Source organism: Lagenorhynchus albirostris, chromosome 14 (assembly GCF_949774975.1).
Source record: "Lagenorhynchus albirostris chromosome 14, mLagAlb1.1, whole genome shotgun sequence".
NCBI classification, from domain to species: Eukaryota; Metazoa; Chordata; class Mammalia; order Artiodactyla; family Delphinidae; genus Lagenorhynchus; species Lagenorhynchus albirostris.
The window spans coordinates 50,180,072-50,196,874 of record NC_083108.1 but is presented as its reverse complement, the minus strand read 5'-3'; the positions used below and the strand labels follow the sequence as shown (position 1 = coordinate 50,196,874).

Below are 16,803 nucleotides of genomic sequence, written 5' to 3'. Positions count from 1 at the left end.
CCTTTTCTGAGTAATCTATTAGAGAATTAGTTTTAGACAACCAAAATGACTGAAGAAATGTCAACTGAAGGACTGGTAGTGATCATTAAATAAATATTTATTTATTGAACTAAGATTAAATGATAGTTATAAAGGAAACGGTAGAGTTTATAATGGTTATATGCTCTAACAAGATAAAGTATGACTGTCAGAAAATGGGCTGGGAATGCAGAGAGGATATGGTAAGTTTAATGAGCTGTTTGATTGCATTTTAGTTATTAATTGGGACTATATAAAGTTTAATATAAACTTTATATTTAAAAAAGCAAACAATGGAAGGATTAACCATAAAGTTAAAAAAAAGTTTTCATGTATAGCAAGGTCATATGATATGGGGGACAAAGGTAGAAGGGAAACATCTTTGAATATGTCTTATTTTATAGATTTGATTTGAAATCACATGTATTTTATACAATTAGAAAACAAAATTAAGTTCAAAAAGGAAACTCCCCAAAGTGGAGAATAAAATGAAACAAATGAACCTAAGTGTGTTTCCTGTTGGCATAATCATACAGAGAGGAAATTCCAAGTGATTTCCAAATGAGCAGTTATATGATAATTCTAATTCTGTTATTCCCAGTGACCCTGAGGACCAGAATTATCAGAGAGGTAAAAAGGAGACGCAGATGTAGTATAGAAGAGGTTAAGTAAAGACCCTGTAGTCTGGAATTTGAATTGGAAGAGTGTTTAAACTCACGATTTATTTTATCTTTGTTTTAAAACACACTGCGCCCCCCTCCATTTCCTAGCTCTGTCCATGAAAAGACGTGGAAACAGTGACCATTCCTGTAACAATAACCAACCTTAGTGCTTAGATTATGGTCTCGAAATAGCCTTTCCCTCTGTGAAGAATCAGGGCTCTTTGGAGAAATGGCTAAATTCTAGTTCTTTGGCAGGAAGTGAACAAGATGAGCCTCATAACAGATAGCAAGGAAGCTATCAAAGATTTCTAGGTGATGTTAAAACGATCTGGCAGCCAATTTGAAGGGTTTCTCACCAAATACTAAGACAGATGAATCTATTAAACTAAACCAATTAGTAAAATTAGAATTGGATGAATCTTTATAAGACAACCCTGTTTCTTCAACAAGTAATTTGCAAAGAAAAAAAAGGTGTAGGTTTCGTTAGGAACTTGATTTAAACAAACTAAAAAAAATTGTCATTTGTGAGGCAATCAGAAATTTGAACACTGACTAGTAGTTCATTTTATTATAGTTATTGATAATTTGGGATAGGTTGATAATAGTATTGAAGTTATATTAAAAAAAAAGAGTTTACATGACAAAATAATACAGGAGGGGAGAATGGATAGGGAAAACAAGATTGGCCATGAGCTGACAATTGTTAAAACTGGTTGATGGGTACATGAGGATTCAATATACAATTGTCTATTTTTGTGTGTTTGAGATTTTCCGTAAAGAACAGTTAAGGAGGGGAAAAAAAAAAAGAATGCAGCCTCAAAGAGTTTGAGATGATGGTGGAAAATCCCAGGTGAAAATGTCTAATGAGAAGTTAAAATTAGTGTGTGTTTTGGGGCGAGGAGAGGGGTAAACAGGGCTGGAGTAGTATATTTTGAAGTCTTTGGAAGTAAGACGATAGTTGTCAAGTGGATTACATTTCCAAGAAAGTAGAGTAAAAAACAAGGAATAAAGTTTGGGAGAATGAACAGACTTAGGAATCTGAAGAAGGAAAAGGAGCCAGTGAGTGGAAAAAGGGAAGGAACAGGCAGAAAGATTAGGCTGTCATCCAGAAATCAAGGGAATATTTTCAAGAGTTGGAGTCAGATGCTGTGGAGAGGTCAAAATAGAAAACAAGTTTAAGGGCAGTCTCCTCTGTGTTAGGAAATAGATATTATCAATATCACCAGTTTTCTAGTGTTGTTATTGGCTATTCTGTTGTGCATAAGAGAATGGGTTTTGGACCTGAGTTTGAAATGGGGCTAATAAGATTACATAGCTTTCAGGATTTTATGTATTAGGTGAGTCAATACATATAAAGCTCTTAGAACAGTACCTACCATGTGAGGGCTGCTGCTTCTGGTTGTGTTCCGTACCTAATTGCTCTTCTTACTCCATATATTTAATAAGCATGTTACTTCTACATACTTCTGTTTTGAAATCAGGCTTGATTCCAAAAAGGATTTAAACATAGATGTAAGCTTTGAGCCCTTTTTGGTTTAAATTGCCTTTTTTAGAAATCAGATTTTCTTTTTTTAGGCTAGATTGATGATGGTTTTGGACCACTTGCGTTACAAGTTCTCAAGAAGTATCTTATGAGGTTAAAAAAGGATTGGGGACTTCCCTGGTGGTGCAGTGGTTAGGAATCTGCCTGCCAATGCAGGGGACACAAGATCCCACATGCGTGGAGCAGCTAAGCCCATGTGCCACAACTACTGAGCCTGTCTGTGCTCTAGTAGCTCCTGCTTGCCGCAACTAGAGAAAGCCCATGCGCAGCAGTGAAGACCCAACGCAGCCAACAATCAATCAATCAATCAATCAATTTACAAAATAAATTTACCAAAAAAAAGGATTGAATATCAGAAACCAAGATTTTGTGAACTTTTATGAATAAAATAGATTGTCATGATTGTTTTATATTATTGTGGAAATGTAGTTTTATTAAAATATTTTTTAAAGATACTCTTTAAAGTTTGTCACTGATAAACAACCCATTTGAATATGATTATCCTTTAAAGTTTTTTTTTATTAGGAGTGAAGTAAAATTAGTACTTTAAATATGTAAAAACTGGTGGTTGATTTTTACGGTATATACTTCAGACTTGAAACATGAATCTAATTTTTTTTAAGACTTTAGGTAAAGTTGGCCGAGTACAACAAATTTATTCAGACAGTGATTTAAAGGTGGAAGTCTGTGGAACATCTTGGACGTATAATCCAGCAGCAGTTTCCAAGGTGGCATCTGCAGGATCAGCCATTAGCAATGCATCTGGTGGTATGTTTTGTTTCATGTTTCTCTAAAAGTAATATGGTTTACATTAGAACCTTTCCCAATTCCCCAATTCTTGTATACAGATAATGTCGTATGTGTTCTTGATTTTCTCCTAGATCACATAACCTCACTTGAATATTAACTACCTTTTAAACTTTCGCTAAAGGTTTTTTATTTTTTTCTGCTTTTTTCATATCATGAACAATCTTTGTTCTGGCTGAGGTATGCCCTGGAAAAGTTCCATAAATATGTGCTTTTTCTTGGATATATCAAGGGCTTCTCCACATGAAATCTGAGATACCTGAAATTCAACATTCTTACTCCTAGTCGGAAGTTATGTTTTCTGCTAAAGAACCATCACTTTCTTAGACTACTTTATTTTCTTTTTATTTCCAATATTATTGCTAGCCGATGGCTTTCTTTCTGGATATTTTTACATATCAGCTATACTTTTTCTCTTGTCATTTAATAGGAGTTATATACATGCCACAATGAGTAGAAAGCTGTGTTGAGATGTGAGTATGCTGGATGCTTGGGTAGACTCATGCCCAAAATCTTTCCTTCTTATGCTCCCGCTTTATATACACACTCACTTCATTCAACAGCAAATTACAGCTTACTGTATGTGTATTGTTGTCATCCAGAAAAGAAGATAGAACCATAACTGTGAACAGTAAGAAAGTAAAGGAAAACATTGGGTGACCTCCAGTTTTATTTTGTACTGCTTTCTACTTCTTTGCTTCTGTCTTGTCTTTCCTGCTGTAATTTGCTAATGTATTTGAAGTTTAAATCATGTGGTGTTATTTTTACCTTGAGGTTAGATGGCATCACAGTAGGCTGACTTTTAACAAATTGAAAGAGTGAAGGATGGTTAATATCCTTCTCTCAAGTAATGTGGACTAGGTGTTGGGCCTCTGCCCCACTTTGTGACTTCTTTCCTTTCCAGTAAGTAGATCCAAGAGTTAAGGAGTAGAACTGGGTAGATTTGCTACTGATAAATGCTATTTAGAAAAAAAAATCATATTGAAAGGGTTTATGTAAACACATCTCTGGTTCTTTCTTGTTTTAGTCAAAACCAGTCAATTGGCACCTTTGAAGTATGTTATTAACCCTTAGAGATCCATTTTTACTGAAAATTGGTTTGTTCCTAAAATATTTCCCCAGACATTATAGAGATTATATTGCTTTTGAATCATAACCATTGATCTGTTGATCTAGTCTAAGATCTGTAACATTGAGCTCTGAGTGTCCATATGATATATTTAAGACCTGAAAGACAATTTGTATCATTATGATACTCCCATTGTAGTGTGTTCATTTATAATATCTTTGGTATGACTCCTAAATCTTGAATTATAGTTTGTATGTAGCTTTTCTTTTTCTGAAATGTTAACTTGAAGTACATGAATTGGAGTAAACTGGGAATAACTGTGGGCTCGAATTTAATGCAGCTTTATATGGTAGTAATTATAATGTGCATGGGTAATATCTGTAGCATAGTACAAAAATAATATTAATGATAGAAATAATAAAAAAGGAAAAGTATATATTATAGGCATATGGGTAATGCTTGTCTGTGAGTAGTTAAGGTTTGAGATCCTCCTATATTAGCAGCTTTATTTGATGCTTTACAGAAAGACTCTCCCAACTCTTGAAGAAATTATTTGAAACCCAAGAATCTGGTGACCTCAATGAAGAATTAGTTAAGGCTGCTGCCAATGGAGATGTTGCTAAAGTGGAAGATTTGCTAAAAAGACCAGATGTGGATGTGAGCATTTTAAAAATTATTTTGAAGCATACACAAGAATGGAATAGTTATAACGAACCTTATACTTCAACAGTTATTATATTTTGCCACATGTGCTTCATCTATTCCTTCTTGCTTGTTTTTCTAAGGTATTTTAAAGAAGACACTGGGCATCATTTCTTCATTGTGCATTTCTAAAAGATATTGACATTTTCTTAATACTGACTTTTTAAATTTTATGATTGACAAAATTTACTTTTAGGTTTTTAAGTAGTAAGTGTCCTTTTGGGAAATTCAGTGAAATTTTCTCATGTAAATGTTAGCTTATTATGTTTAAATAATATATTTTAGTAAATTTTATAAGCAATTTTCCATCTCTCTTTTCAAAACATTTAATTTAAACTTTTTCCTTCCCCTCCTTATGAAAATTGACTGTTTCATAGTTTATAATGCAGGTGAATTAGGGTTCATGCATTTTGTGAATCTTAATAGTTTATGTTGTATTTTACCATTTACAAAAGCCATATTTTAAACGGGTTCAAAATTTAAATTTTGGTTCTCGCTTAGTCATCCATTGGCTTTGTCATTGCTACTGTTGTGGCACCAGTATGATGTCAGTACCAGCCAAGAGACTGTAGGTTGAGTGTCAATTTGGATCATTGTCACTGTGTAGTGAGGGCTTTTGTTGCCACATTTTTGTGTGCAAGTATGCTGGATAGTTTGACAAAGATCAGATCTGTAATTATAAGGTGTAAACATCTTATTTCTATGATCTCACGTGGCATTTTAGGTTTGTTAGAAATCAGTTGCAGCAGCATGACACAGTGGTTTCTTGATTGGTTATGAGCTATGTCACAAATAATTTGTTTCAGATATTCACGTTTTTTTTGTTTGGAAAGTAGAGTCAGACTTCTTTTATATTCAGTCAAGCAGATTTACATGTTATTGTACTTAATTTTTTCCTTTATTTAATTACTAATTTATTTTAGTTGTTTTTTAGAATGTCATACATTCTAAAAATTTCAAGGGAAAAACAGTTCTACAAGGTTTGTTATGAAAAACAGCATCTCTTTTTCAATCTTATTTTACTTTTCTTCAGAGGCAGCTATTTTCACCTCTTTCAGCTGATTTTCTTCATATACTTACCTCCACATCTTTCAATAACATATTTCTATTGTTATTTCTTGATTTTTATGTTTTAGGAGTTATCTTTTGATACCTCTCTGTGAAGGTGAGGATTTAGCTTTCTTTGCCACCTCCAGCCCATCCCCATTACACACATACACACCTCTTCCAGGTTCTTAATGTGGTATTATATTGTATTGTAATTTTGTTAAGATTAAAATTAATTGTACATGTTATTATTCAAATGACATTCATATCTAAGCTGTGGAGGATACTAGATTGTGTTTTCTTACACAACTTTCTGTTTTCCTTGATGTTCATAATCGTTCTTTAAAAAAAAAACTGAGGTGTAATTTACATACAGTGAAATACATGGATCAGTTTTGACAAATGCATATACCCACATAATCCACAGCCTTATTAAGATGTACAACATTTCCTTCGTTCCAAAGAGTTCACTTGTAGTTTTTCCCAGTCTCTCTTATTCCCAAGAGATAATCTAAAATTGTTTTCACTTATTAGCAATCTATATTGTTATAATTAATTCTTCTCCAAAATTCTCTCTACTTGTGTAATCTGTCAAGAAATTCAGGCACATCAGGTATGTATTCATTTTATCTTCTGAGAGAGATTTCTCTCAGTGCCTTCTGACCTCTTCCATTTGGCCAGGTTGCTCTCTATGCCTGATGCCCGTTTGGAATGTCTCTCACACATCATCCTGGAGGTGCCCTTCCCCTCTCTGCTGTGTTGGATTTTTTGTTTTCTGTATCCTCTGTCCTTCTGTTTCAAAGTTTATTCTCTCTTTTGTGAAGTATGGCTTTTAGTAGCTTCCTGAGAAAAAGAGTGCATGGGAAATAGACTTTCAATATATATATTTTTTAACCTTACTATTAGGTTTTAGATGGGAATAGAATTCAAGGTTAGATATTATTTTCCTTCAGAATAATCCCATTTTCTTCCAGCATTCAGAATTGCTGTTGAGAAGACTTACTAAGCCATTCTGATTCCTGATCGATACTGCATGTGAGCTGTTTTTTCTTTTTTTCTTTCAAGCATGAACATCTCTTTTTGTCACCACAGTCTGAACTTGTACAATGTTGTGCTTTGCTGTGGATCCGTTTTCATCCATTACTTTTAATGCTTGATCTTTATATTCTGGAAATCATGTTTTTCATATTTGGGAATTTTTGATCATTTTTTATTTTAGATTTTATCTTTAGAGCAGTTTTACAAACTAAAATTGAGAGAGGTAAAGAGATTTCCCATGTATTCCCAGTCTATCCAAATGCATAGCCTCCCGCATTATCAACATCTCTTGCTAGAAATGGTACATTATTTTACTAAGGATGACCTATATTGACACATCATAATCACCCAAAGTCCATAGTTTACCTTAGAGTTCACTCTTGGTGTTGTACCTTCTGTGGGTTTGTACTAAGGTATAATGATATGTATCCATCATTATAATATCATACAGAGTATTTTTACTGCCCTAAAAATCTTCTGTGGTCTGCCTATTCACCTCTTTTCCCCACCCCATCTCTGGCAACCACTGATCTTTTTATTGTATTCATAGTTTTGCCTTTTCCAGAATGTCATATAGTTGGAATCATACAGTATGTAACCTTTTCAGCTTGGCTTCTTTCACTTAGTAATAGGCATTCAAGTTTCTTCCATGTCTTTCTGTGTCTTGATAGCGTGTTTCTTTTTAGTGCTGATTAATATTCCATTGTCTGGTTGCATCAGGGTTTATCCATTCACCTATGTAGGACATACTGGTTGCTTCCAAGTTTTGTTAGTTATGAATAAAGTTGCCATAAATGTCTGTATGCAGGTTTTTGTGTGGACGTAAGTTTTCAGCTTTCTTTGGATTAGTACTAAGGAATGTGATTGCTGGATCATATAGTAAGAATGTGTTTCCCTGATGATATATATTGTGGAGCATCTTTTCATATGCTTATTTGCCATTTGTATGTCTTCTTTGGTGAGGTGTTTGTTCAGGTCTTTGGCCCATTTTTTAATTGGGCTGTTTTCTTAATGTTGAGTTTTAAGAGTTCTTTGTATATTTTGGATAACAGTACTTTATTAGATATGTCTTTTGCAAATATTTTTTCCCAGTCTGTGGCTTGTCTTCTCATTACCTTGATATTTTGTTTTGCAGAGCAGGAAATCTTAATTTTAGTGAAGTTCAGCTTATCAACTATTTCTTTCACAGATCATGTCTTTGGTGTTGTATCTTAAAAAAAAAAGTCATCACCATACCCAAGGTCATCTAGGGTTTCTCCTGTGTTATCTTTTAGAAGTTTTATAGTTTTGTGTTTTACATTTAGGTCTGTGATCCATTTTGTTAATTTTTGTGAAAAGTGTAAGGTCTGTATCTAGATTCATTTTTTTGCATGTGGTTCCAGCACCATTTGTTAAAAAGATTATCTTTGCTCCGTTGTATTGCCTTCGCTTCTTTGTTAAAAATCACTTGACTGTATTTATGAGAGGCTATTTCTGGGCTTTCTGTTCTTTTCCTTTGCTCCGTTTGTCTATTCTTTGGCCAGTACCACACTGTCTTGATTACTGTAGCTTTGTAGTAAGTCTTGGAGTCAGGTAGTGTCAGTCCTCCAGATTTGTTCTTCTTCAGTATTAAGTTGGCTATTCTGGGTCTTTTGCCTTTCAATATAAACTTTAGAATCAGTTTGTCAGTATCCATAAAATAACTTGCTGGGATTTTGATAGGGATTGCATTGAATTTATGGGTCAAGTTGGGAAGAACTGTTAGTCTTTCTATCCATGAACATGGAGTATACTCCATTTATTTAGTTCCTTGATTTCATTCATCAGAGTTTTGTAGTTCTCCTCATGTAGATCTTATACATATTTTGTTAGATTTATACTTTAGTGTTTGATTTTGGGGGGTGTAATGGTAATGTGATGGTATTGTGTTTTTTTTATACATTTCCTTGATTATTAGTAATGTTGAGCATCTTTCTATGTACCTGTTGGCCATCTGTATGTTTTCGTTGGAAAAATGTCCATTCAGATCCTCTGCTCATTCTTTAATCAAATTGTTTTTCTTGCTTTTGAGTTGTATGGGTTCTTTATGTATTTTGGATATTAACTTATCAGGTATATGATTTGCGCATATTTTCTCCTATTCAGCAGGTTGCCTTTTCATTTTGTTGATGATTTCCTTTGCTGTGCTGTGATACTATGTTTTCAGTTTCATATTCTACTTGTTTGCTAGTATATAGGAATGCAATTGACACTTGTGTATTAACCTTGTATCCTGCAGCCTAGCTATAATTGCTTATTAGTTCCAGGAGGTTTTTGGTCTCTCTCAGATTTTCTACATAGATGATCATGTCATCTGTGGACAAGGACAGTTTCCTGTCTTCCTTCTCAATCTGTATACCTTTTATTTTCTTTTCTTGCCTTACTGTATTAGCAAGGATTTCTAGTATGATGTTGAAAAGGAGTGGTGGGAGTGGACCTGCTTGCCTTGTACCCAATTTTAATAGGAAAGTTGGGAGTTTCTCACCATTAAATATGATGCTAGCTGTAATTTTTTTGTACCTAGTCTTTTTCAAATTGAGAAAGTTCCCCTTTATTCCTTGTTTACTGAGAGTTTTTATGATGGGTGTTGGATTTTTTCACACACTTTTTCTGCATCTATTGATACAATCATGTGATTTTTCTTCTTAACTCTGTTCATGTGATGGATTACGTTAATTGAGTTTTGAATGTTGAACCAGCCTTCCATACCTGGGATAAATTCTACTTGGTTGTGGTGTATAATTCTTTATGTACTTTTTGGGATTTGATTTGCTAACATTTTGTTGAGGATTTTTGTATCTGTGTTCATGAGAGATATTGGTCTGTAGTTTTCCTTTCTTGTAGTGTCTTTGTCCAGTTTTCGTATCAGGGTAATCTGCCCTCATAGAATGACTTAGGAAGTTTTCCTTCAGCTTCTAGCCTCTGAAAGAGATCATAGAGAATTGGTATAATTCTTCCTTAAATGTTTGGTAGAATTCACTGGTAAACCCATATGGGCCTGGTGCTTTTGGTTTTTGAAATTAATTAATTATTGATTCAGTTTCTTTCTTGGACAGAGGCCTTTCGCGTGGTCTGTTTCTTCTTGTGTGAGTTTTGGCAGATTGTGTCTTTCAAGAAATTGGTCCATTTCATCTAGCCTATCAAATTTGTGGGCAGTTTCCAGAATATTCCATATTATCCTTTTAATGTCCATGGTATCTGTAATGATATCCCCCTTTTCTTATATTAGTAATTGGTGTCCTTGGCCATTTTTTATAAAAGGTTTTATGGATGGGAGTGAATGTAGTGGGATTAAGGAATTAGACTTGGGTGTATCCATGAATAAGTAATGCATTTACACAACATCTGAAGTGAAGAAAAGGTTGGTTGAAAATTACTGCTTTATATTAGAACAGTTGTGTATAGCTACCCTGGGAACTCATTTATGTATGCTTCATGGTAGTTTGCATTTGTCAAACTACCATTAGCATTTGGCTATATTGGCTGAATTGAATTTCTTTATACTGTAGCAGACAGTATCTTTTCTAAAGGTTTTTCCATTCACCTCATTGTTTTTTCTTCATTGAAACAGACTCTGAGATTTAATAATTCAAGTAGATATATACATGCAAAACGAATGTAACTTACTTCCCTTCGTCCCTTCTTCCCCTCCTTCTTTTCTACTTTCACCTTTGCAGACTGCCTAAAAGTTTTCATAACTCTTTGAACAATGGAAATTTCCAAGTTCCTGTATCCCTCCCTAAATTAGAGAAACCAGTTTCTGGTGATCTATGCTAGGATATATAGAACACCAACCTAAATTGTTTTCATAGAATCATATAATTTGCTGGCTTTAAACCTACACTGTATGTATATATTGGCTCTTTCTGATTTGTGACATTCCTTCATCCTTTCTTTTTTATTTAGGTGAATGGACAGTGTGCTGGTCACACAGCCATGCAAGCTGCTAGTCAGAATGGACATGTTGACATTTTGAAGTTACTTTTGAAGCAAAATGTGGATGTAGAAGCAGAGGTAATTAAAACTAAGCTTAAAGAATATTTTAAGTAAAAATTAATGTCCTAGAAATGGTACTTCTTATCATGAGATGGATTTTTTTCGTTTTGAAATTTAATATTAACCTAAGGCTCTTTTGATTGAAAAGAAAAATTTGACCAAAGACAGCTTGAAGCATTTCGTGTTTTTCTGTGATGGCTCAATATTCTAGGCATAACCCTAAGTGAAGATAGTTGAGTTTCCCTTTGCTATGGTAGAAGCACCATGTTGTTGGGAGCCCAGTTGGATTTACCCATGAGTCATGCTGGGGAAATTGAGGGAATAGGAATATAAATCATGTGCGGCAAGATTTTTCCTGATATGTGACACTCAGAGGCCTTTTGTTGTTGTTGTTTGTCTCCTGAGGGAAAAAGTAAACTAGAATTTGTTTAGTCTTTTTGTTTCCTGATCTTTATGTGGGTTTTTGAAGATTTTTATAATGCATGTTTCTCGCTCTATGTGTGTATATGTGCTTAATTTAGAGTATATTCTTAGTAAAGGAGAAATAAATGATTTTTACTATCATTGGAATTTCATTGTATGGCTGGTATGAGGGATGGCTCCCTTTGTTGTAGCTAACTATAACCTCATCACTTAAAGAGTATATTAGAATTACATTTGTTTTAGTCTAATATAAGATTATTTAGGAATAAGCCAAATTCTATCAAAGTTTAACTAGGCAAAAGGTTGCAATTTTGTCCAAATGACACTCTCATCTGAGGAAACTATTTAATATTGATTTGAATTTCTGAGGGCTAAATTTGTTGACCAGTCTGTTTTTACTAATTATAAAATTTTAATGACATATATTTCAAAAGAGAAGTCTTACATTATTTTTGCTTTTTTTCCCCAGTTGTATATATCTTGAGTTGTTGGACAGCTACTAAAGAGCCATTGGTTTTGTAGGTGTAAATAAGTCATCTTTGATGTTGGAATTTTTCTTTTGCCTAGAGCTTGAATTTTAAATTAGTATATTATACGTTTGTAAACTATATGAGACGTTGTGTAGAATAGGGATGTAGCTGTGGGGTGGGGAACGAAGTTAGCACTATTTCTCAAGAGTAGGTTTTTTTTTTTTCCTTAATTGAACTCAGATACAAAGCAAATGGTTAGTTATTACTGTACACATAAGCTTGGAGTTGGAGTGAAGCTCAGTAGGCTAGGTGTTTGTAAATAATTTATCTTTCACTTTGGAAACCACATCTCTTACTAAAGCAGTAAGGTACAGGTGGACTTGTACCATACCTCCTCCTTTGGATTTCCATTCTGTGCATTTTCTGTTTCAAAAACCATTGTAGGCAGATGTAATTTGTAGAAATAGTGTGAAAAAGGAATATTTACACATCAGGTTAAATTAATAACAGTGTCCCAACTGGTAGAGGAAAAACTACATTTAAAAATTGGATTGAAATATAAATATAATTCATTGCCTAAGCGTAAAACAAAAATTTATCAAAGTTTCATTTTTCTAGAATGTAAGAATTAACATTGTCTGTCATAAACAGCAATATAGTTTGTTTAAAACAGTGATTCTTAATTGGGGCACATTTTTGTCCCATGGGGGCATTTTGTGGAGACATTTTTGATTGTCACAACTGGTTGCTGGGGAGCAGGGGAGTATTACTGGCATCTAATGGGTAGAAACTAAGGATGCTACTAAATATCCTGCAGTGTACAGGACAGCTCTCACAACAAAGAGTTATCTGGTCCAAAATGTCGGTAGTGCTGAGGTTGGGAAATCCTGGTTTAAAAGTTGGAGAAAATAGCTAATTTTACGAATGCACTTAAAATTGTGATTCATCATGTACTAGCTTGTTTGTAAGTTGATTGGTTGCTATTAATTTTTTTATTATTGGAAATTTTAAACATGTATAGAAATAGAATAGTATAATGAATCCTGTGTACCCATTATTCTACTTCAGTTATTTTTCCTGGTCAATTTTGTCTTACCTGTACCCTCTTGCCTCCCATTTCCTCCACTGACTTACTTTGAAGCAGATCCAGATACCATATTATTTAATCTGTAAATATTTTAGTATGTATCCTAGAAGATAAGTACTCTTTTCTAAAAACTTTATTGTACCTTTAGCACATGTAGGCACAATAATTTAACAATGATTTTTTAAAAATCTAATTTTATTAAAAGTTTTGAGGTTAGCTGAAGAATAAAGAGAATAATATATTTTGTTGTCTAGTTATCTCATTCTGTATCTGTATTAATTTTTTTCATCTCTATCAGGAAGTGAGCTCAAGATAGTATAGATTACAGGTTGCAAACTATAGCCCGCAGGCCAAGTCCAGCCCTTCATTTGTATTTTAAAGTATTATTGGAACACAACACACCCATTACTTAATTTTATTGTGTATGGCTGCTTTTGTGCTACAACTGCAGAATTGAGTAGTTGTGTAGTTGTGATAAGAGATCATATAACCTGTAAAACCTAAAATATTTACTTTCTGGCCCTTCGCAGAAAAGTTTGCTGGCCCCTAATATAGATGACTATTACAGATTTTAGTTGATTTAAGCTGTTAGTAAGCTAAATTATTTGCTATATATTATACCTTTCAAATATGTGATAAGGTTACATTTTTTCCCTATTTCTTTTTCTTAGGGAAAACTCAGAGCTATTTTGGAAAGTTGGTTGTCTCTATGTATGACCTACTGAGTACAGTAGGATTACATTCTGTTTCCTTCTTAATGTGTAGTCAAAGGCACTGAGGACTGTGAGATCTTAGGTATGTTGATATGGGTGAGCTAATGTTTGATCCTCCAGGGACTCAGTTGTTTTTTTTTTACCCCCTACTGATGAATATAATAGGTAAAGGTGTGGAGGATTTATTTTAATGGAAAGGAAGCCCACTTTTAAAAAGTGTGTTCTTTACAGTAAGTTTTTCAAATATAGTACAAATATATACTGAAGATATCAGTAAACTTTAGGTGGTTTCATTATTTAAGGTTAATGAAAACTTTTTTAATGGAGAATATTAATAGTAGGGAACAGTACTCGACATTGTCAGAAAACCCAAGTTTTAATGGTATTGTTGCTGTCTAAAATGATATTGGGCAAAAAGTTTAATTGGTATAAGCTTCAGTTTCCTCATCTATGAAAATAACTGAAAGGGTTGGGGAATAGAGTAAGGGAAATAATTAAGATACCATTTATAATGTAGAACACAATGGGAATTTGAAGTGTTATTATTACCTGTGTTCTTTTTTTTTTAATTGATTTATTTGTTTCATTTTTGGCTGCGTTGGGTCTTCGTTGCTGCGCATGGGCTTTCTCTAGTTGCAGCAAGCGGGAGCTACTCTTCGTTGCAGTGCGCGGGCTTCTCATTGCGATGGATTCTCTTGTTGCAGAGCACAGGCTCTAGGCACACGGGCTTCAGTAGTTGTGGCTCGCGGGCTCTAGAGCGCGGGCTCAGTATTTGTGGCGCATGGACTTAGTTGCTCCGCAGCATGTAGGATCTTCCCGGACCAGGGCTTGAACCCATGTCCCCTGCGTTGGCACGTGGATTCTTAACCACTGCGCCACCAGGGAAGTCCCTGTTCTTATTAAAGATTTCTTTCCAACTAGTGGGAGTTAGCAGAGTTTCTCAAAAAAAAACCCAGATGCTAATTCTGTCTGATTCTGCTTATCTAGTTAATGAAAACAAAACTGTATAAACTTTTTATTTAACTGTAATCTGAAAAGGAACAGGCAAGTGGACTTTAAGACTGGTCAGTTTAAGGAAATTCTTTCCTTAAAAACAAGTCAGAACTCAGAATAATAACATCCAGAATGGCTCTGGGAATTGGTATATGTGGTTCCTGGGGATCCATGTTAATTCAGGTTGTGACTAGAGGCTTTCCCACCTCCCTACATGCCCCGCCCCCCGAAATACTGGCACTATTAAAAACATGGGATGTCAAGAGAAAGATTTGATTTATAAGACCCAGAAAACAGTCGTTAAGGTGCCTTTTACAGGAAGGCAGACTGCAATCTAAGATTGCCCAAATAAAAAAGGTCAGGTTTTCAAAGGGGACATATCATAGTTTTATAGTTCTCCCTTATCAGTAAATTTAGTTGTTCAGGTTGGGTCTTAAGAATCGTCATTTGTTGATTTCTCTTTATTTTCCCCATATTCCTCATTTGGTCTATCACTAAATTCTGTTGGCTCTTTAAAATATATCCAGCATTTAAACAGTTTTCATCTTTCCTGCTGCCACTGTGCTTGTCTCCTCACACTTCTCTTCTCCCAGATATCTTCATGGCCTTCTCTTTCACTTCTTTCAGGTATTTACTCAAACCTTCCTTGGGAGGGGCCATCCCTTGGCTGTCTTATCTAATCTTTTTTCCCTGCTGTTTTTTCTCCTTGGCACTTTCTACTACCTAACATTTACATTTTATTTACTTATTTCATTTATAATATTCTGTCTCCCCCACTAGAATGTAAACTCCATGAGGGTGAACTTTATCTTGCCCATTGTTGTTCTCCAGTGTCCAGAACAGTATTGAGCTCATAGTAGGCACCTAGTAAATACTCACTGAAGGAATGAATAAATGAATGAACGAACAAACCAGAATACACCATTTCCAGACAATCTAAAGGTTTTAATATGATCACAATACCAGCATCTTGATTAACTGAACAAGTTTTAAGGAAAGTAAGATGAAGTATAATATTATATTTGAGAATAATAAAATATTGACATAATAATATAATAGTTGACCTAATTTACTGAAAATATCAGTGAGTTCAGGAAATATTTAATTTCATTGATGGCAAAAATCATGGGGACTTCCCTGGTGGTGCAGTGGTTAAGAATCTGCCTGCCAATGCAGGGGACATGGGTTCAAGCCCTTGTCCAGGAAGATCCTACATGCCGCGGAGCAGCTAAGCTCGTGTGCCACAACTACTCAGCCTGCGAGCCACAACTCCTGAGCCTGTGAGCCACAACTACTGAAGCCTGTGTGCCTAGAGCCTGTGCTCCGCAACAAGAGAAGCCACAGCAATGAGAAGCCCACGCGCTGCAATGAAGAGTAACCCCCGCTCACTGCAACTAGAGAAAGCCCGCGCGCAGCAGCAAAGACGCAGTGCAGCCAAAAAAAAGAAAAAAGTCATGATGGTTACCAAGAGGATTCTGGGACGGTGGTGGAGTAGGAAGTACTAGGAATCCATCTCCCCATCTAGACAACAACTGCAATGGCAGAATCTTTCTGATGTAACTATTTTAGAACTCTGGCTTCTGTTGAAGGCTTGCTACTTCCAAGGGAAGGCTTGGGGGTTAATTTTGGTCAATTTCAGCTCTTGGCTCAGCAGGAGCTACACATACCCCACCCTCCAGCCCAGTGACAGGCAGCCAGGTATGTGTTCTTAGATCAGCTTGCAAGGTGTTCTAATCCTTGATTGCTGCTTCTGATTATGGAGGTGCAGGCACAGAGGTGGGTAGCCATTGTTGCACCCTCCCATTGTTGCAAACCCTTACTCATTGGCTGAAGTTACTTCCAGAGGATTTAATGGTCTGTGCTTTTTTCTGCTTCCCCTCCCATTTTTCTTTTTCTCCTTTTGGGAGCCTGGCATTAAAGACTACGACATTCAAAAGCAACTGCATATATGAGGGAAATTAGAAAGGCATTGCACATACCTGAGGAAAGGTGCAGGCTCAGAAAAGACCCAAGGAGACCTTAAGTTTACACCTCAGGCTGTAAGCATGAAGACAGGCTAAAACAGTCAAAACCAAACCAAAACCAAAACCAAAACCAAACCCTGCAGAAGGAGAAGGCTCCTGATTTCCAGACTTACGGCATTATTAGATTCAAATGTCCAGTTTTCAACAGAAAAATCACAAGGTAAACAGCGAAATAGGAAAGTATGGCTCATTC

At 35.1% G+C, this 16,803-nt stretch overlaps 1 protein-coding gene across 4 annotated transcripts in view; it reads left to right on the top strand.

Annotated features, from left to right (window-relative positions):
* The window catches only part of MIB1 (MIB E3 ubiquitin protein ligase 1), a 148,694-nt gene that overhangs the window by 42,249 nt on the left and 89,642 nt on the right, over positions 1-16,803 (top strand). For all 4 annotated transcript variants that reach the window (XM_060170763.1, XM_060170762.1, XM_060170761.1 and 1 more), the window contains exons 8-10: positions 2,847-2,991; positions 4,623-4,756; positions 10,811-10,918. In XM_060170763.1, coding sequence (XP_060026746.1) covers positions 2,847-2,991; positions 4,623-4,756; positions 10,811-10,918 — 387 coding nt within the window. The remainder of the gene's footprint in view (positions 1-2,846; positions 2,992-4,622; positions 4,757-10,810; positions 10,919-16,803) is intronic.